General features: G+C 49.3%; 1 protein-coding gene across 3 annotated transcripts in view; it reads right to left on the reverse strand.

Annotated features, from left to right (window-relative positions):
- Nucleotides 717-21,338, reverse strand: part of SLC28A1 (solute carrier family 28 member 1) — a 46,501-nt gene continuing 25,879 nt past the window's right edge. The window contains 10 exon segments of one of the 3 annotated variants that reach the window (NM_214112.1): nt 717-1,837; nt 2,351-2,462; nt 2,620-2,718; nt 3,473-3,554; nt 7,306-7,503; nt 7,613-7,781; nt 9,694-9,824; nt 15,059-15,184; nt 17,483-17,563; nt 19,115-19,195. In NM_214112.1, coding sequence (NP_999277.1) covers nt 1,765-1,837; nt 2,351-2,462; nt 2,620-2,718; nt 3,473-3,554; nt 7,306-7,503; nt 7,613-7,781; nt 9,694-9,824; nt 15,059-15,184; nt 17,483-17,563; nt 19,115-19,195 — 1,152 coding nt within the window. In that variant the 3' untranslated portion in view covers nt 717-1,764. 3 annotated transcript variants of the gene reach the window in all.

Below are 21,338 nucleotides of genomic sequence, written 5' to 3' on the forward strand. Positions count from 1 at the left end.
TGGAACCCAAATCCTTGACAAATCAGGGTAACAGCTGAACAGACCCTGTATCCCCTGTGCTTTGGGCCAGGCCCCAACAGGGAAGCCTGATCGGACAGAGGTGAGTGCGAGAACAGGGGTTCGGGGGCCACTGTGGCAGGGGCTCTGCAAGTCACTGCAGCCAGAACTGCTGGGAAATGGGGATGGAGGTGGCAGCAGCAGCCTAGGCAAAAGCGGGGAGGGGAGGGCATGCTGGGTGATGGGAACTCCGGAAACGAAGACTCAGGGCAGAGGAAACACCCCAGACGCCTGACCTACTGGAGCAGAGGGACTGTGCTGGAGACAAACGGCAGGGAGAGGGGTAAGGACAAGTCTCACAACAGAGTTCCTTGACTGCTAACAGCCTAGCAGGGAGATTTCATACCACAGCTAATGGAACTGGGTAGCAGGGTTCAAGTCCAGCCTCTTCCCCTTCCCGGCTGTGCCACTTTGGGCAAGTTACTTAACCTCTCAGGGACTCTGATTCCTCAACTAGGGATAATAATAGTACCTGCCTCGCAGGGTTGTTGTAAGGATTGAGTTAGAAAGTGTGAAGCACTAAGAATGGCGTCAGACACATGGCACTACATAAACATTTGCAAGTGTCATGCAGAGTAAAGCAGTTTGACACTAACCAATGTTTCCAAATTGTTCTCCACAGAGTCCTCAACTAAGAGATACTTCCATCAAAAAGATTCTTTTTTTTTTTTGGTCTTTTTGCCTTTTCTAGGGCCGCTTCCCACGGCATATGGAGGTTCCCAGGCTAGGGGTCTAATCGGAGCTGTAGCCACCGGCCTACACCACAGCCACAGCAATTGGGGATCCGAGCCGCGTCTGCAACCTTCACCACAGCTCATGGCAATGCCAGATCCTTAACCCACTGAACAAGGCCAGGGATCAAACCTGCGACCTCATGGTTCCTAGTCAGATTCGTTAACCACTGCACCACGACGGGAACTCCCCATCAAAAAGATTCTTATGGCCAAATTTGGAAACTGTCTCCTATCATATCCACATCAAGCTCTAATAAGTCCATAGTGAAAAACAAAAAGCAAATAAACAACCCCCCTAACTTTATTTAGCCCAGTGTTTCCCAAACCTAGTGGATGATGGATACTTCCACAGGTCTTGCGGGACACCAGTCTGGGAAGTGCTTTGGGGGAGGGCAGTGTGGAGTCTCTGAGAGGGGAGGAAGGGTCTCCAGGAAAAGCTGTCAGGCAGGAGTTAAGCCACAGCCAGATTTCAGTGACCAGAGAGGAGGAGGGAAGGAGGCAGCTGAAATGCCCGGCTAAGGGTGCTGAGCAGAAGGAAAGGGCCAGTGTGAGAGACCCAAGGTGGGGAGGAGGGAGGGTGGGGAGAGCAGGCTGCTGTTTGGGCATAGAGGGAAGAAGAGGCAGAGGTGACTCTGAGAATTCACATTTTGGGAGGTAGGGGCTGGAGAACAGAAGCGGGTGAGGAGTGGGGGGCACAGCTCATGGCAACGCCAGATCCTTAACCCACTGAGTGAGGCCGGGGATCAAACCCACAGCCTCATGGTTCCTAGTCAGATTCCTTTCTGCTGTGCCATGACAGGAACTCCCCTCACTCACTTATATACTCTGCCCATTCTCCCCATGAGTCTTCTCAATCTGAGGTAAGTCCAAGCCTGGTGGCTTCCCCAAGGGGGAGGCTGGTGAGAGAAAGATGGGGACAGCTGTTTCCAAGGAAAGAAAAGCCCCCTGAAGGCACACAGATGTCCTGTCCCTGCTATACACAGATCGTGTGATTGTAAAATCGACAGCAGTTGTCCAGGGCCTCTGGGCTGAACTCCAGGCTGGTGCTGAAAAGAAGCAAAGGCTGTAGTCTGAGCTCCAGGCCTGACTGTGCTGGCCACTAATGGCTGTGCACCTTTGGGAAAGCTGCTTCTTGTCTCTGGTCCAAACTTCCTCTCCAAGTCTGATCCCCAAGCCCCCACATCCTCCTCCCTTGGTCACATCAGCCATGGCCACAACATTTCTCTCTTCCTTCCTTCCATCCTTCTCTGTCTGTCTTTTTATGGCCGCACCAGCAGTATATGGAGGTGCCCAGGCCAGGGGTTGAATCAGCTGTAGCCGCCGGCCTACACCACAGCTCATGGCAACGCCAGATCCTTAACCCACTGAGCGAGGCCAGGGATCAAACCCACATTCTCATGGATACTAGTCGGGTTTGTTAACCGCTGATCCACAGCAGAAACTCCATGGCCACAACATTTTTATCCTCGGCCCTGGTGCCAAAGGCATCCCTCAGGTACTCAGGCCTTCTGCGCCACATCACTGTTGGTGCTCCCTGGCCCCGCCACCCAGGCCCTCACCTCTGGAAGAACTGGCGGCAGCACTGGTACACTTCAAAGCTGCTGCTGCTGAGGGTCGTGTTCAGGAAGGACACACAGTCAACCTCAGCCCCCCTGGGCACGTAGAGGATCCCTGTGCAGGGAAAGCAGCTGGTGGGCAGGGCCCATCTGCCTCCTGCCCCCCAACCCGGATCAAGGCCTTCTGGAGAAGCCAGAACCTTGGTGCCCTGGATCAGGGCCAGCTAGAGAATCAGGGCTCTGAGTCCGGAGCTTGCCAGGCCCGCACTCACCTGCCACACAAGCGTTCACCAGGGACACACAGGCCCCGGTGCAGAGTGCCCGGAGCACAATCTGGGAGAAGTCGCCCTTCCGCTGCGGGACCATGGAGGCTGCAAGAGAACAGGAGTGCCAAGGGCCAGGACCTCGCATGCTTTTCTGCCTCCAGCCACATCTGCTGATCCCTCTTCCTCTTCCGGGTGGCCAGAGGGACAGACATTATCCTTCTGACACTCGTTAGGTTTGGGAATCCTCCTTGGCCTGATGTGGGCCCCTAAGTAGCACTCCACACCTCCCGCAGGCCATCAGCGGCAGGTGTGGGAATAGAAGGTGAGTTTGGAGTCAGGCAGACCTGGGATTAGACACAGGTTCAGCCAATTATTAGCTGAGTAACTTGGGCCATGATTTCGCTTTTCCAAGGCTTAATTTCCTTCTCTGTAAAACAGGATGGTTAAACCACCAGGCCAGACACTGCAAGGGTTGGAAGTGTTTTCCTGTGAAGAGCTGAGAGCTGTGCAGAGCCTCCCTTCCTAGGCCCCACCAGGCCTGCCTGTCCACTGTGGGTTCAGGAACTGGCAAGACAAAGCTTGAGGGGGAAGGTCAGCACCTCAGCCCCCATCCCTCCCCAGAGCCCAGATCCAGGCTTGGCCTGCAAGGCCAAGGTGCTAACTTCCTGGGCTAAGCAGCTGAGAAATCATGAAATTCCAGGCTGGGAGGAAGCTCCACGGCTGTCTGGTTGAGGGTCTGCCTTAGACTAATGGGAGAACTGAGGCCCACAGACCCCCCGGGATGTTGTTGTAGAGCCAGGACTGGAGTCCACCCCTGACTCTCCAGGATGCTGGGGAGGCCCCCCCACAGCACACTTACTCAGGCCGCCCAGCATGATCCCAATGGAGCTGAAGTTGGCAAATCCACAGAGGGCGTACGTTGTGAGGATTTCTGCTCTGACCTGAGAAGACAGAGGGTGAGTGGGGAGGAGCTTCCCTCAGATGGAATGGCTGAGCCCCCCACACCACGCAGGCTCCCCGGCCTTCATTTCACCTGCTTCCCATGTGTCTTCGACCGTGGAAGCTCTTTTCTTGGTGCTGCCCCTTCCCAGGCCTTGCGCGCTCACCACTAAGTCAGCTCAAACTGCACCAGCTCACAAACATAGTCTCCCTCTCCTCTGTCCTTGAACTCCTTATCTTTTTTTTTTTTTTTTTTTTTTTTTGCTTTTTAAGGCCACACCCATGGCATATGGAGGTTCCCAGGCTAGGGGTCTAATTGGAGCTACAGCTGCCGGCCTGCACCACAGCCACAGCCACACAGGATCTGAGCCACATCTGCCACCTACACCAGAGCTCACAGCAATGCCAGATCCTTAACCCACTGAGCGAGGCCAGGGATCAAACCTGCATCCTCATGGATACTAGTCGGGTTTGTTTCTGCTATGCCACAGTGGGAACTCGGAATCTCCTTATCTTAATCAGCAGTCTTTCTGGGTATGAGTCCGGCTGGCCCAGCCCTCTCACTTTGGCTCTGCCAAGCTCTGTGCCCAGTGGCCTGGGGGTGAACGGCTCTTCCAGATGTGCTGCAGTCCTGGGCTTCTGTTTACCAACAGTGCTTTCAGACTGAGGCCCTCCGAGGGAGACTGGCAGAGACAGTGCTGGATTTGGAGCCCAATCAACTTGAGTTCCAGGCTTGTCTAGGCCTATTTTCCGGCTGAGCAAGTCAGTAGCCTCCTTAAGTTTCAGTTTCTCCATCAGGAATGTGGGAATCATAGTACCTGTCTAGAATGTGAAGAATAATAATACCTGCCTGGAAGGATCATAAAATGTATAGCAGGTGATAGGCACGGGATAGGTATTTAAGCAAGGTGATTCTCCTTCCCTTTTGCTCTAAGCAATTATGTCATTTCTTAAAGAGAAGGGTTAAGAGCCAAAACAGAACAATTTGGGGGAAAAAATTGGCTTTTAGATGCATAACTCATACCATATAAAAAACTAATTCTAGGTCATTGAAGCAGATAAATATTAATATTTTAAACATCAAATAAAGAAACGAACCAGACATATCCATGAGGACTCGGGTTCGAACCCCAGCCTCGCTCAGTGAGTTAAGGATTGCTGTGAGCTGTGGTGTAGGTTGCATCTGGCATTGCTGTGGCTATGGTGTAGGCCTGCAGTTGCAGCTCCATTTCAAACCCTAGCCTGGGAATTTCCACATGCTGTGGTTGCAGCCCTAAACCTCCCCCCCAAATTGTTACTGTTACAAAATAGTATTATTACATTTTGGAGAGGAACAAACTGAGGCTCATAGAAGTAACAGATGAGGTTCACACAGCAAAAAGGCAGCTGTGTCAGAATTTGAATTCAGTTTTGTCTGACTCCAAAGAGCACAATTTTAACTACTTCACTATATTATTTCAAGAATTCCACCATTACCAAATTTTTGGACAGGAGATAACTTTCTAAACTTAGAAATAATAGAAGAAATGCAAAGATTTGGTGTAAATTTGGTGTTAAAAGAAAAATCCCTGAATACAGAATGAAGGGGGAGTGGAGTAGAGATTAGGAAAAATATACGTGGGAAATGTAACAGAAAAGGGTTAATATCTTTATAACATGCAGAGTTTACATAAACTGATGGAAAAACATTAAAGTATCTGCATCCTGCTTGCCTACAATCGCCCTCTAGCAGCAGCCCAAGTAATCTCAGAATGTAAAATGTCAAATCTTCAGTAACTTCCTACTGCTCCTTGGCCTGTGCCACTCTCTTACCATTGCCACCTGTTTGAACTGGACTCCTCTCAGTTCTCCAAACAAGTGCTTTTCAACCTCAGGGCCTTTGCATGTGTCTCTTTTTTTGCTTGGAATGCTCTTCCCAACTTCTCCTGGTCCCTTTTTCTCCTTCCAAGTCTTAGGCCAACTATCACACCTCAGGGAGGCCTTTTCTGACCATTCCAGTCAAGGAAGACACCCCTTCCTTGTTTCCTTCATTTCCTTCATAGAATTTAACCATTCATTGTTTTAAAACATTTTTTTCTAATGGTTGCACCCAAGGCATATGGAAGTTCTCTTGCTAGGGATTAAATCTGAGCTGCAGCTGAGGCAATGCCAGATAGTTCACCCACTGCACTGGGCAGGGGATTGAACCTGTGCCTCTGTAGTGAAGTGAGCTACTGCAGTGGGATTCTTGTTTTGTTTTGCTTTGTTTTAGGGCATGCACCCCTGGCATATGGAAATTCCCAGGCTAGGGGTCGAGTTGCAGTTGCAGCTGTCAGCCTATGCCACAGCCACAGACATGCCAGCAGTTCCATGACAGCAGGGACCATGCTTATCTAGTTTGCCTTTTTACCCCTGATACTTTTATCCCTCATACCTTGGCACCTCAGAGGTCTCATCAAATATTTACTAAGGGAATAAAGTTCATTTTCAAAGATCCTGAAGGCACATACCACCCACTGTCTCTAGAGGAGAGAGGGACACTGGAGCTAAGCATGACAAGTTGGGGGAAATCTGGGCTTTTTACTCTACACAGGAAAAACAAATTAAAACAATGGGTTATTATTTGCACATTAAAGTGGAAAAGGTGTTTTTGTTTTTTTATAAGAGGCTACTCAGTTCTGCTCAGTGAGTGGTGAAATCAGGGCTCACAGGCGCAGCTGGGGTGGGTTCAGTTGCTATAACCCTTTGGGAAAGTTACTGGCAGCAACCGCATGAGAACTCACGCCATGTGACTCAGTCATCCCACATCTGGGAAAGCTCCCGAGGAAATGATCCGAGAGGAGGGAAAAGTTCTAGGCAAAAAGCTATTCATTTCAGCGTTGTGTATAATAGCCAAATAATGGAATTATATTATCTTTATATTCATTGGAATTACAATTACTTATAGATTATAATAGCTGCTATTTGGGAATGATGAGATGGTAATTTTTTTCTTTCTCAATCATGTTATATACAGCTGTGGGTTTTTTTTAGAGAATTGTATTTTAGAAAGTTTTTGGAGTAGTTTTTTTTCAAGTCTTTTTTTTTTTTTTTTTTTTTTGCTTTTTCAGGGCTGCACCTGTAGCATATGGAAGTTCCCAGGCTAGGGGTCAAATCAGAGCTGTCACTGCTGGCCTATACCAGAGCCACAGCAATGAGTGATCCAAGCTGCGTCTGCAACCTACACAGACCTGGCAATGCCAGATTCTTAACCCACTGAACAAGGTCAGGGATCGAACCCTTCGTCCTAGTGGATACTAGTTGGGTTCGTTAACTGCTGAGCCCAGTTAGCAGTTAATGGGAACTCCTTTAATAAGTCTTAACAGAACCAACCAACTCCTGAACTGAATCCAATATATTGCCAGGGAATGTGGTGGTGAGGTCTCCCTGTACCACTCTCTTAGCTCATTGGATGCTCACATCTGTTCTTTTGGGGTGAGCGTGGCAGGTACCACACCAGTTTTTCCAACAGAAGAGACAAGGTGGAGAGGCTGGCTCAAGGCCACACGGGATGGTGCCGGTCTATAGTTGGCGCTCAGACACCTCCAACAGGGCCCTTTCTTGCATCTCAATCTCCTAAGAGGCCTTGAGAAAAATGGCAGCAAAGCCTAAGGCTGTCTTGTTGCCCAGGGCTGTGGGATGTGGGAGGTGGAGTGCCACCTCAGTGTGTTTCAGCTGGGCCCAAGGGAGCAGCTATATCACACCCTGCCACAGGGAGGGGACGGGGACACTCACAGAGATCCACTGCTTCCTGGAGCCGACCCACTCCTCAGCCCCTGCGAGGCGGCGCTGCTTGTACCCGGAGAGCTCCTGATATGCCACAAACTCGTTCAGAAACAGCTTCATCCCCAGCAGCTCAGCCACCACTGGGCAGTCCTCCCAGGCCACACCCATCAAGAAGGCCACAGGCCGCAAGACGTAGGAGCAGATGAGCTGAGGCACAAGACAAGAAGAGCTGCTGGGACTGGACTTGGCAGGGGCTCTGCAGGTGTCCACCCACCATCAGCCACCAAGCAGGCCAAGTGGGCAGACGGAACTGTACCTGGAAGCTGAGCCCCTGGACATCCACCATGTCTCCCAGCCAGGAGAGGGCAGCATTGATGAAGGCTAGCACAGCCAGGAAGGCAATCAGGTTGGCTGCGATGTTGGTCACCACCCTCACGGACATGGCAGCCCCACTGCTAGCTGCTTCTAAGAGGTTCTGAGCATCTCTGTTGATGGGATCAAGAGCCATCGTGATTGGTCCATCCCCAAAGGAAGCAGAGCTCCCCATGCTAAAGTTTCAAAGAGGAACCTTGAACAGAGTGTTCCAGAGCCAGTGGTCCTTGTTTTTACACTGAGACAAGAGAGAGGAAGGGGCTAGTCCAAACGCTAGGGTAAGACCCAGATTCTGGGAGTTCCCTGGTGGCCTAGCTGGGCCTAAGTTGTCACTGCTGTGGCTCAGGTCACTGCTAAGGTGAGGGTTTGATCCCTGGCCCAGGTACTTCCACAGCTTCGGGCATGGCCAAAAAACAAATAAACAAAAAAAACAAAGACCCGGACTCATAGCACAGATGCTGCCCAGACAGAAACTGATAGCCACACATGAATTTTGAACATTTGAAAAGAGGCTAATCTGAATTGAGATGTGTTGCAAGGATACACACCAGATTTCAGAGGTTTAGTACGAAAAAATTAATGTGGGAGTTCCCATCATGGCTCAGCGGAAATGAATCCAACTAGGAACCATGAGGTTGCGGGTTCGATCCCTGGCCTCGCTCAGTGGGTTAAGGATCTGGCATTGCCATGAGCTATGGTGTAGGTCACAGACATAGCTTGAATCCCATGTTCCTGTGGCTGTGGCATAGGTTGGCAGCTGTAGTTCTGATGTGACCCCTAGCCTGGGAAACTCCATATGCCGCGAGTGTTGCCCTAAAAAGCAAAAAAAAAAAAATTATTATTATTAATAATAATATAATGTAAAATATCTTAATAATTTTATATTTATTACATATTAAAATGACAATATTTTGGGTATAGTGAGTCAAGAAAAACTTTTATCAAAATCACCTTTCTTTTTATTTTTTTCTTTTTATTTTTTTTGCTTTTTAGGGCCTCACTTGAGGCCTATGAAAGTTCCCAGGCTATGGGTCAAATCAGAGCTATAGCTGCTGGCCTATGACACAGCCACAGCAACGTGGCATACAAGCTGTGTCTGTGACCTACACCACAACTCACAGCAATGCCAGACTCTTCACCCACTAAGCAGCCAGCAATCGAACCCACGTCCTCATGAATACTAGTCGTGTTCATTACCACTGAGCCACCACGGGAACTCCTCTTTACTTTTTAAAAGATGGTTACTAGGAGTTCTCCTGTGGTGCAGCAGACTAAGGGTCCAGCATTGTCACTGCAAGTGGCTCAGGTTACTGCTGTGACACAGGTTTGATCCCTTGCAGGAGAACTTCCACATGCCACAGGCATGGCCAAAAAATAAAAAATAAAAATAAAATAAAATAGAAAAAAGATGATTATAGAAAATTAGAAAATTTTAAATTATGGGTATGACTCACATTATCTTCTCTATGGCAGGGTTGCTCTAGACTTTCAGGAAGATGTGAAGTTGAGGCTGCCCATTGAATCCCCAAGCACATGTGTCAAAAGTAGTGTATTTCCACATTTTTTTAAGGATTAAGTGTTACACAAAATTTGCTGAGACAATGATGAAGAGAGGTTAGGAGGTGAATAAAATCAAGGACAGTTTCAATATGTCAATGTGATTGACACCGGGGGTCAAAACACAAAGGTATGCAGAGATGGTGGCATGGAGCTTTTTTTCACAACTCTTCTCAACACACACACACACACACACACACACACACACACACACACACACCAGACACATCCCCAAGAATCAGGTCACTCTCCAAAGACTAGTTCATGTTTCTTGCTGGTCAGAGCCTGGAAAATATGATGCAAGAACTGGAATCTGGGTTTTTAAAGGGAGGCCAACAACCAGGGCAGTGAGAGGGGAGGTGGCCTGGGCATGGAGGAAGATGGGGATGGGCAGAGAAACTGGGACCTACTGCTGCCCCCCCACCCCCGTCCTCCTCCCTTCTCTGTAGGCTCTCCTGCTGTGCTCACCCGTAGGTCAGTTTCACTCCTTCCTCCCTCTTAAACTTTGACTCCTCCACCTCTGGGTAGACCAGCTTGGAGAGGGCTAAGGCACAAGGGGCGGCCATCACCGAGGCAGCAATCAAGGAGGCGGCATCGATCTGCAAGAGCGAGAATGAGGGTTATGGAGAGACAGCAGAGGAAGTGAGGAGCCAAGAAGTGTGGCCCAGGCAGGGGGACATGGTACTCCACTCCACTGGTGTGTCCTCATCACTGGTACGGCTCTCAACATTATGGATAATAATAACATCTTTTATGTACAGAGGGTAACAGGCTGCGTGCACAGAAACTTCTATCTCCCCATAGTACTTCTTCTGGAAGTTAGGGCAAATTTCCTTATCCCATTTGATGGACAGAGAAACTGAAGCCTCCAAGGGTTAAATATGACTTGCCCAAGATAAAAGAAGAGAGGGAATTAGACGCATCATGTCTTTTGGCTCCAAGTTCAAGGTTCTTCCTTCCCTTCCAGGCTGTCTCTCTTTGACCACTCATCTGAGGGCTGGTTCATCATTGGTTTGTGATGACATCAGACAAAGTTCACAGAATCTGAGAGTTGGGTGGATCCAAGGTGTGACCTAATTTGACCTCGTAGTGAAGGAATGTCCTTCCTCTGTAGGATTCCCTCCTTGAATGCTTACGGTGACAGGGAACTCACTACTTCAAGACAGCCCACTATATCCCCTCTTGCAGTCAAAGAGCTATTTCTAAGGAAATCTGCCTCCTTTGGCCCTGGGTCTGCCTCCTGGAGCTACGCTATAGAAACCTTCCCAGCAAGATGACAGAGCAACCAGAGCCCCTGGGATCCTCTTGTCCTGAATTTGTACCCTCACTGTGGTCCCAAACCCTTGGCTTCCCAGTTCTCTTCACAGAGATGGAACACTTTTTCACCGCTATGTTATTTACCAGATGGGAAAATTAGAACCAAGCCAAACATCTAACAATGGGGGAATGGCTAAACACTGTCAAGCTGCCATCAAAAACGATGGTTACCAAGGCTTTGCAATAACGTGGAAAAAAGCCCACAAACTTGTATATAGAGCACAACCACAATGATGGGGATGAAAACAAACTCCACAACTATGCATGAAAAGAAGGTCAGAAACACACCAAAATGTCAACCAGTTGGTTGTCTCCGGCTAGTGGGGCCAGAATGATTTTCTTTTCCTTCTTGGCTGCGACATGCAGTGGCTTGATGTGGGATTTCAGATCTCAGTTCCCAGACCAGGGAATAAACCGGGCCTGCGGGAGTGAAAGTGGATTCCTAACCACTAGGCCACCAGGGAACTCCAGAGTGATTTTCCTTTCTTTCAGATGTTTTTGTGTGTTTCTAAATGTCCATGATGGTATACATTGCTTTTATTTTATTTTTTATTGTCTTTTTACCTTTTAGGGCCCCACCTGTGGCATATGGAGGTTCCAGGCTAGGGCTCTAATCGGAGCTACAGCTGCTGGCCTACGCCACAGCCAAAGCAACACCAGATCCGAGCCACGTCTGCAACCCACACCACAGCTTGCAGCAACGATGGATCATTAACCCACTGAGTGAGGCCAGGGATTGAACCCGCAACCTCATGGTTCCTAGTCGGATTCATTTCTGCTGTGCCACAACGGGAACTCCTACATGGCTTTTAAAAACAGAAAAGTAAAATAGACTTCTTCTTGTTAAGGTTTGTAACAAATCAAAGGCAGCTCTTAATTTTTATATAAAAAAGGAACAAAAGGAGGGGTCATGTAGCTTAGCAACACTAAGCTACATGTTCAGGCTAATAAAAGCAGAGGACCAAAGAAGCCCATGAAATACCAGGAACTGCTGAAGGGGACCAGGCCTTAGAGACCTTCTGAGGCTCTGAAACCCATATAGTATCCTTACTCTTTTTTTTTTTTTATTTCATCCATGGTGAATGGAAGTTCCTGGGCCAGGGACTGAAACTGCACCACAGCAACAACAGCAGCAACCCAAGCAGCTGCAGTGACAACACTGGATCCTTAACCCACTGTGCCACAGAACTCCCTTCTTCTTTTAAAACCCCTTTGTTTCCTTTCAGTGCTAAACAGAAACCCCAGATGTGCACTGGCACCCACCTCCCATGTGCCCCCATCGCAGGCACTGGAGGCACAGGTCCTGCTCCTTGCGGGAATAGCCAGCCTCAGGCAGATGTCCGCTCTGGGCTTTCTGGGCTGGGCTTTGGGATTTTGCTGGCTTCTTCCTTGGCTCCCAAGCTCCAGTGGGCACAATAAACACTGACCCTGGAATCTTGGGCTTTTCCCTCCACCAGCCAGGACCCTTTCCCCTCCTTCAGCTTAGAGGTTACATCTGGTTTGTCAACTCAGTGGAGTCTCGGCAGGAACACATACTGCAGTTGCCCCACTCTTGGACATTGCCCTTTGAGTGGGCCAGTTGTGGCCACAGCCTCAAATGCCCGAGGTGGTCATTTCTGCTCATCTTGGAAAGGGCTGAGTCCTGCAGGGCAGGGCTGTCTGGGGCACTGGGTCAGCGATTCCTCAAGCCAGCGACTCCTCAAGCATCCAGGACCCACTCCCGCCCAAGACCTTCCTCTCTCTACCCAAAGGGTTCCCATGTAAAGAGACAGAGAGGGTCTGAGCCCCTCATTTGAATGTTCAAAAATATCTTTACCAAGAAAGCTAGAAACCCAGACAATTACATAGCATAAAACGAGCCAGTTTTAAAAGGATGGATTTCTAACCCTGACCACTTCTTGAACATTATGCCAAGTGTTTTCTGTCTATTATTGCATTTAATTCTTAAAACTGCTGTGAGGTGGGCAGTAAGAAGTGAAAACTAAGCATGTGATGGACTCTCACTTGGCCCTGCTTGGGACTTCACAGAACTGGTCTCAGAGGCTCCACTCTTGAACAATTGATTGAGGGGCACAACCCAGCCTGTGTTCACAGCTCAAAGCACATATCTCACACTGGTCCTGAACCAAAGGGGTAAGGAAGGAGACCCAGTATCTGGGGCCAGCACAGACAAAGCTAGTGCCTGCTTTAAAGCTTTTGGGAAACATGCTGAAAAAGGACATGTCACAATGTCCCTTTTCAGGTCGCAGTGAAAGGATTCAGTCAAGTGACCCTTGGGATCTCAGACCAAGGAGAAGATCTAGACCAGTGTTATCTAAATATAATGGGAAGCACACTTGTGATTGATTTAAAATTGTCTAGGGGTTCCAGCTGTGATGAATGAGATTGGCAGCATCTCTGGAGCCCTGGAATGCAGGTTCGATCCCCAGCCCAGCACAATGGGTTAAGGATCCAGCATTGCCACAGCTGTGACCTAGGCCACAACTGTGGCTTGGATCTGATCCCTAGCCCAGGAACTCCGTATGCCACAGGGTGGCCAAAAAAGAAAAAAAAAAATTGTCTAGAAGCCAATTTAAAAAGTAAAAAGAAACAGATGAAGTTAATGTCAATCATGTATTTTATTTAACCCAATATATCTAAAATATTATCTTTCTACCCATGTAATCAACATAAAACCTATTAATAAGATATATTAATCATTTTTTCATACTAAATCTCAGAGCGGATTTCATTTCAGACTGGCTACACTTCAAGTGCTTAATAGCCATGTGTGGTTATTGGCTACTGTGTCTGAAAGCGCAGGTCTAGAGCTAGCCAGATTTTAGCAGTAGGAGGGGTGCAGGGCAGAGGGAGTCAGAAGTTGGGCAACAAAGAAAAAGGAGGAGAAAATAAGGGGGATCTCTCGGGAATTCAGGGGCTAAGGGCAAAGCCAAAGATATAGTGAGGAACTGCCTGGAGGAGGGAGTCAAAGGAGAGTGGAGAGGCTACAGAGACAGGGCTCTGGGGAAAAGCCCAGGGTGCTGCAGTGGCATCCAGGAGCCAGGCGGAGGCAGAAGAGAGCTTCCCTGTTAACAGACTGGGGACAGATCCAGAGATGGGACGGGAGGAGGGAAAAGTCAGCTATGGGCCTTTCACCGGGCCAGCTACGGTGGCTGGAGACCCGCTGCCACAGGGCTGATCCTTGCGGGCTCTGTGCTTTCTGTAAAGCTAGAGGGAAATGGGTACACAGGCCTCTTCTGCGAGGAGGCCCCACTGCCTGGGGCTAGGGGCTGGACTCTGGCCTGAGAAAGGGAAGGAAAGGAGGCTGAGCTACAAGGCAGAATGTGGGAAAGGGAGAGAGTTCTAGAATTGCATTCCTTTTTTTTTTTTTTTTTTTTTCTTGCTTTTTAGGGCCATGCCCCCAACATATGTAAGTTCCCAGGCTAGGGGTTCAAATCAGACCTGGAGCTGCCGGCCTACGCCACAGCTACAGCAATGCGGATCCAAGCCTTTTCTTGTCTGTGACCTACACCATAGCTCACAGCAACACCGGATCCCCGACCCACTGAGTGAGGCCAGGGATGGAACCCACATCCTCATGGATACTAGTCGGGATCGTTACCACAACAGGAACTCTAGGAATTAGTGTTTCTAACAAGTTCCCAGGTAAAGCTGGCGCTGCTGGCCTGAGCACACACACCCTTTGAGAACTGCTCTTGTCATCTAGTTCTCCATGGGAAGTGGGAGTGAAGAAGATTTTTTTAAAAACTTTATTCACTTCTGCAAGAAGCAAGAACTTCTTTGATAGTTAATAGAGAAAAAAATAGGATCTTTAAAGACGTGCATGTGAAAGCACAAACAAGTACGGTGCTTTACACAAATGCAAAGCGTTATTAGCAGGCACTTTGTAGGGGTCATGTCGAAGATTCCTTCCTCTTTGCCAGGCAGCAGTGATGTGATTGGTTAAGCCCATTCATACCACTGGAATTTGACCTGGAAATGAATGGTGCTCCAAAAGCTGCACAAGGAGTAATATGGGAGCAGAGGAAGGACGTGTGCTCAGAGGGGGCACAAGAGGCAAGGAGGTGAGGGTGCAGAAAGAGTAGGACAGATCCCCGGGGCAGCGAAGGTGTGGGTCTGTGTTAGTTTTGGAGTCGGACAGATCTGGGCTCAAATCCTGGCGTTGGCATCTCACTTAACTCTGAGTCTCAATTTCCTCATCTGTGAAATGAAGATACGAAAGCACCTAGTGCTTTGTCTGGTACGTAGTAGGTGCTCAGTAAGCAGAACACTGGAAACCTTTGCTCCTACTGGCTGTGTGAGAAGCCCGGATGGTCCAGCCCGCCCAACCCGCCTTACTCAGGTGAAGCCTCTCCTCTCACCGTCACAGCGGCCCTGGTTCAGGACACTGCCCATGAGAAAAAAACCTCAGGTTGCTCTGTCCAGGAGCTCTGTGGGGATCCCTCAAGGGCAGGGGGTAGGGGGGTGGGGGGGTAGTTCAGGTCTTTCCAGCAAGCAGAAAGAGGGCTCTACATACCCCAAAGGAGATGTAGGCGCCTAGCAGGCTGCCGGCAATGGTGGCGTAGCCTCCGGTCATGACAACGTGGATTTCAGAGAGTGTCATGTCTGCCAAGTAGGGCCGGATCAGCAGAGGAGCCTCGGTCTGCAAATGGGAAAGACGTCAGACAAGCAGAGCTCACCAGGCTGGCACAGGCACTTGGAGTGTCCCCTGGCTCCCCAAAGTGGGCAGGCAGGTCACAGTGAGTCCTAAGGACCCCAGAGAAAGAGACACAGTGGAGGTGGGTAGTGAGGAGCGGGGTCTGCACTTGGCTGAGCTCTGTGACCATCAGTATTGGCCCAGCTCTATGGAAGGATCCCCCACCCTTTCTTTGCGCCTGAAGATGCTCCCCTGGGTCAAGTGCCTCCCACTTCCAGACACCCCCCCTAAGCGCTTCACACTCATTACTTAAAACCTTCTGAGAAACAGGTGGTCATCCCCATTTTTCAGGAGAGCAGAAGATCAGAGAGGTTCAAAGAATTACCTCTGTTCACGCAAAGGGCCAGAAACAGGTATAACTCCAGGCCTGAACTTTTAATGAAGCCATGGGGGCTGCCAGAAAGGAGCAGGGGCTTAAGATGGTGTGTTAATTTCAGGGCACCTGGGGAAGCCTTGAGCCATGCATTTATTCATTCAATAAATAATTATAGCACTACTATGTTCCAGACTGTTCTATGGGGTAGGGGTGAGGAGATGGAGGGCAGGGGGCAAGTTAGGGTGGGGAGGGATCTCTAGAGAGTGGCATGATCTAACTGGAATTTCTGAAGGATGGATAGTAGGGGCAAGAGGAGCAACAGAGAGGCGGCAATTCAGTGTCCAGGTGAGAGGCAAGGGTGGCTTGTAGCGAAGGAGAAAAGGGCAGCAGGGCAGGTTGGGATGGGAAGCGGGGCGGAGCTGCAGGACTTGCTGGTGGACTGGAGGCAGCTGGGAGCAAGGGAAGCAGAGGACCAACTTTCATCTGAACAACCTCATGGGAACCTCGTGGAATGCACTGCCACTTACTGAGAAGGGAAAGGCTTGGAGATACGCAGGTGTATTGAGAGAGGTTTCTGCTTGTTGGACTTAGCCTAGTAAATCTGAGATTCCTCCGTGGTGACCCCAGGGGAGGGTCAAGGGGGCAGTTGGATGTAACAGATTGGAGTTTAGGGGAGAGGAAGCATTAAACCGAGGGGCTGGCACAATCCCCTGGGGACAGATTGCGGACGGAGAAGAAGAGAGGGCCCAGGCCTGCCAACACTGAGCTTGAAATGATACTATTAATATATATATATAGTCTTTTTAGGGTTGCACCCTCGGCATATGGAAGTTCCCAGGCTAGGGGTTGAATCAGAGCTACAGCTGTAAGCCTATGCCACAGCAACGAGGGATCCAAGCTGCATTTGCAACCTATACCACACACAGCTCACGGCAACGCCAGGTCCCCGACCCACTGAGGGAGGCCAGGGATCAAACCTGCATCCTCGTGGTTACTAGTTGGGTCCATTACCACTGAGCCATGACAGGAACTCCAATACCACTAAGTTCTGAAGGCTCCCCATCCTCTCAAAGTTAATTCACCTTTGGAGCAACCTCATATCACCTAATGTCATGATCACCTAAGATTTGTATTTTTTCAGCAAGAACCACTGATCACATTTGCAGTATTTCATACAAAATAAATGCTGATACTGAAATATCTTTTTCTCGTCTGCTTCCTTTTGAACATCTAAGGGATTTTTGGACAATTTATCTGAGAGTACTTCTGTCTTAATTGGCTTTTAAAAAAACTTTTGAAATCAACACACTGCATCATAGCAAAAAAGACGTAAATGCTCCCCAAAGTTTCTTAAATTGCCCAATGATATACAGCATATTTCGGCGAGTATGTCTTTTGGCGACTCAAAAGTTGGGCAGATGGGCCAGGATTCTGAAATGGTCACTAGAGTCTCATCCTTAGCAGGGTTGGGCCTTCTGAAAGAGATTCAGGACTGATAATGCCTTCAGAGTCACATTTACTTTGGAAAATACATTTGCAGAAAAAAGGAGGGGAAAAAAGACAAGCTGATGGCATGGAAGGAACACTGGCCAGGAAGAAGGAGACGTGGATTCCAAGTCCTGGCCAATATTGAAGGATTTTGGCAAGACATTCCTACCTCGAGCTCAATTTCCACATATATAAAAGGAGAACATTGGATTCCATCTGGAGGCTTGTGAGTCCCTAAGCTGATGAAAATAGCCTTTGCCTGGGGTGGTAGGAGGTGCCAGGCAGATGCTACCCAGGCAATGAGCATATCCCCAAATACACTCCAAAGTAGCAGCCTTTGGTGACTCTTTGGCCTTTGATTGGCTCTTCTGCTGATGAATCAGAACTCTGGGGCCTCAGGGCACCCACCCTCCTTGAAACCAGGAGGCTGCAGTACCCACCTGACTCACAAAGATGTTTCCAGCCACACTCAGGGTCTCCGTGGCCGTGGTACCCATGGTGGCCTGCATCAGCCAGGAGATCTAGAAGGAAGCAGCGTGCTCTTTGTGGACTGGCATCAGCAAGCTCCAGGGGTAGAGAGAGTCATGGGTGGAAGTACCTTAAATGCTTTCTTTCCAACTCCCAACCCAGGTAGGACCCCCTCATCTACATTTCCCCAAAAGGTCCATTCATCTTCTCCTTCCACACCTCCACGGAGGAGGGCTTCTATGAAAAAGAGATTTCCTAGTCAAATATACTTGGGAATTGCTATACATGCATACCTTGGAGATGACCAAGTCTTGCTGGTTTAGTAAAGGCTCTGAGAAGTCCTGCACGAAACATGTCTAAATTTGTTTAGCCTGGTGTCTAGCCTAGCTTCACAAAATTCTTTGACCATAAGATCTCTTTTCCTAGTAGCATTTATTAAGCTGCTATGAAGCTAGAGTTTTGTGAAAAGGATTTGGGAAACACGGTATTTAAAAGTTCCCTTTCGATCAACGTGAAATTTGTTTCCCTGGAATTTCTCTCCACTTCAGGTACCTCGCAGGCTGACTTCCCCCTAATCTTTTCTTCTGTAAATGTTTTTTGTTTGTTTGTTTGTTTGGTCTTTTTAGGGCTGTACCTGTGGCATATGGAGGTTCCCAGGCTAGGGGTCGAATCAGAGCTGTAGCTGCCAGCCCATGTCATGGCCACAGCAACATGGGATCCGAGCTGTGTCAGACCTACACCACAGCTCATAGCATTTCTGGATCCCTAACCCATTGAGTGAGGCCAGGGATCAAACCCAAGTCCTCATGGATACTAGTCAGGTGCATCAACCTCTGAGCTATTATGGGAACTCCCTCTTCTGTAACTGTTTAGAGTCCTACCTCTAACCTCCTTCGCCCTGACCTCCTCTTTTCTGGCCCTTCATCCCTACTTCCTCCAGCCATACTTTGGAAGGTATGGTCTCAGGCCCTTTCACTCTCCCAGTTTGTCACAGCCCCTTGGTGGAACACATTCTCCAGATTTGAGGATAATTGCCTCCCTCCTGCTTGCGTCGTGCACTCTTAACATAACCAAGGCTGCATTCCCGGCAGCTACCTGATGGTACTGGTTTACTCTGAGCTCAGTTAGCTAAAACCTCTCAATCTCTCATCAGGTCCAAATTCTGTCCGATGTTGTCTCCCGCATCCTGGTTTTGAGCAGCAGATTTTATAAAGATGAGTTCAGGATGTGATATTTATATCAGCCAAGTCTGGCCAATGTGGCCCACTGCTCTCAAGATCTTTTTGGCATAAATTATTTTTTCCCCTGACACTTCTCCTCAGTGCAGCCTCAATGCTGTAAACTTGACCTCCCCCAAAGACCACATTGGATTTTGGTGCCATTTCTCCTTAGCAACATGACAAAAGATTCTGCAAAGGGATGTTTGGCTAGCAGTGGACTCTGAGAGGGTGTCGACCCTAGGAGCTGGGGATTCTGGGAAGGTCCAGGCTCTCAGAGCAGGGACATGGGGAGGGTTTGGGCTTGGGAGCAAGGCATTCTGGGAGAGTGTGAGCCCTGGGAGCCCATGCCTCTGGGAAGGTCCAGGCTAGGATGTGGAAACTCACCTTCAGGATCACCCACTGCATGAGACCCACATAGTAGAGAACTGACATGGCGCAGCTGAAGAAAACAATGATGGGCAAAACCTGCCAGGGAAGAGCACAGACCTCGGGTTAGAGGTAATAGGTGTCAGGGTACCACCCAGGGCCTTGGAGACCCCAGGCAGCCTGCTTTATCAAGGGCTTGCGGCAAAGAGGTCTGACAGGGTGAGGGAGTAAGCACTGAATTCAGTGCATGAAATCACATGTGGGACCCCTGTGGAGGCACCTGGCCTCTCTGTTCCCTTCTAAGCATTAACTAGCCACCCAGCCATCCTGTGGGCTATGGTAGAGAAGCAGGACCTGAGTCTACCACTGTTGTTTTTTGTTTTTGTTTTGTCTTTTCAGGGGCTGCACCCATGGCATATGGAGGTTCCCGGGCTAGGGGTCAAATTGGAGCTGTAGCTGCTGGCCTACACCATAGCCACAGCAACATCAAATCCAAGACAAGTCTGGGACCTATAAAGACAAAAAGACAAAACAAACAAACAAAAAAACTTCCTCACATCCAGTCCCTTCTTTCCAGCGTCCTGACTCTCCCCCAGTGATTCCCCACTGTGGTCTGACTTAAAATCGCAGGGACTGGCAACAATTTCAGCGTCCCTCAGCAGAGGACTAGTTTGAGAACCTGCAGTGTGGCCATACAGCGGTGCATGCAAAGTCAGGAAACAGGAAGGAGGAAGCTCCCTATGAGCAGTTTGGGGATGATTTTCAAGGTAGGTTGTTACATGAAAAAAAGGGAAGGTGTAGAACAGGGCGGATGATGTGCTGCTTTATGAGTAAGAAAGGCGGGGGCAGCATTGCATGCCCTACGTGTGTGAGTGCGGGTATCATTAAAAGGATATGCAAAGGACCAGGAAAGATGGCTGCCATGGGGAGGGAACTGGGTGCCTTTGGGGTCAGGGGTGGGAGAGAGTCTTGCTTTTCACCATAACCCCTTTCGTACTGCTGGAATGTGCTACCTGTTCCAAGCAGCTTTATTTTTTTAATTTATTTTTTTTTAGGGCCGTACCCGCGGCATATGGAGGTTCCCAGGCTCAGGGTTGAATCCGAGCTGTAGCTGCCAGCCTACACCACAGCCGCAGCCACACAGGATCCAAGCTATGTCTGCATCCTACACCACAGCTCATGGCAATGCCAGATCCTTAACCCACTGAGCGAGGACAGGGATCGAACTCGCTTCCTCATGAATACTAGTCAGGTTCGTTAACCGCTGAGCCACGGCAGGAACTCTCCAAGCAGCTTTAAAACAACAAGTGATGCAGAGCTGGTAAGAACATCAGAGCATTCTTAAAGCTAAAATGTTAAATGGGGAAACTATAATGTTAAAAGCATAGAAAAAAAAAGGCTGGGAAGCCTACACCCACATAGTCAGTTCGTTGCTTCCGTGTGCTAGGACTGTGGGACTTTTGCTTCCTTCTTTCTCCATTTCCAATTTCTCATCTTCTCCTATCATTTTCTATACAAGGTGGATGCTTCTCAAGGGAAGACAGCATGGCCAGAAGAGAGTTTGGAGGAAGCTCAGCAGCTCGGTTTGGGACTTGCTGGGTTTGCAGTGCTGTGGAACACCCATGTGGGATGTGGAGTGGCTCAGAGGAGAGGTCGGGGCCAGGCCTCAGTTCGGGCCTCGTCAGCACTGACATGTAGGTTGAGGCTGTGGGCGGGATGTGATTCACTGAGCAAATTGCCCTGAGTGAGAAGAATAGTGACTGAGGACAGGGCCCTCGGGTCAGGAACCCTGCAGGGGGCGAGAGGAAGTGGGGGCGCATGGAGGAGATGGAGAAGAAAGAGAGAGGTTGGGGGACACCCAGGAGAGGTGTGAGACAGAAATTGAGGGCAGCTTTTCTAGAAGGGATGGTCAGTCAGCTGTGCCAGGATGTCAGCGAACTCTGGAAAGGTAAGGACTGAGATGGCCCTTGGGCACCTAGCGATTTGGGGTCCCTGGTGACCAGGATGAGAGCAGTGGCCAGGGGTCAGTGAACCAAGCAGAAGAGGGAGAGATGGCAGGCTAGGCAGATCTTTCAAGAGGCCTAGCTGTGCAGGAAGGAAGAGGGGCTGGAGGGGGCCAGGGGGAGGAAGACCTGCTATTGTTTTCTCAGAAGGGAGAGTCTTGAGCAATCAAGTTCAAGCTCCAGTTCAAAAGGAATTGGACTATGGAGTGGTCTGTGATGAGCAGAGACGGTGGCCCAGG

Source organism: Sus scrofa, chromosome 7 (assembly GCF_000003025.6).
Source record: "Sus scrofa isolate TJ Tabasco breed Duroc chromosome 7, Sscrofa11.1, whole genome shotgun sequence".
NCBI lineage: Eukaryota > Metazoa > Chordata > Mammalia > Artiodactyla > Suidae > Sus > Sus scrofa.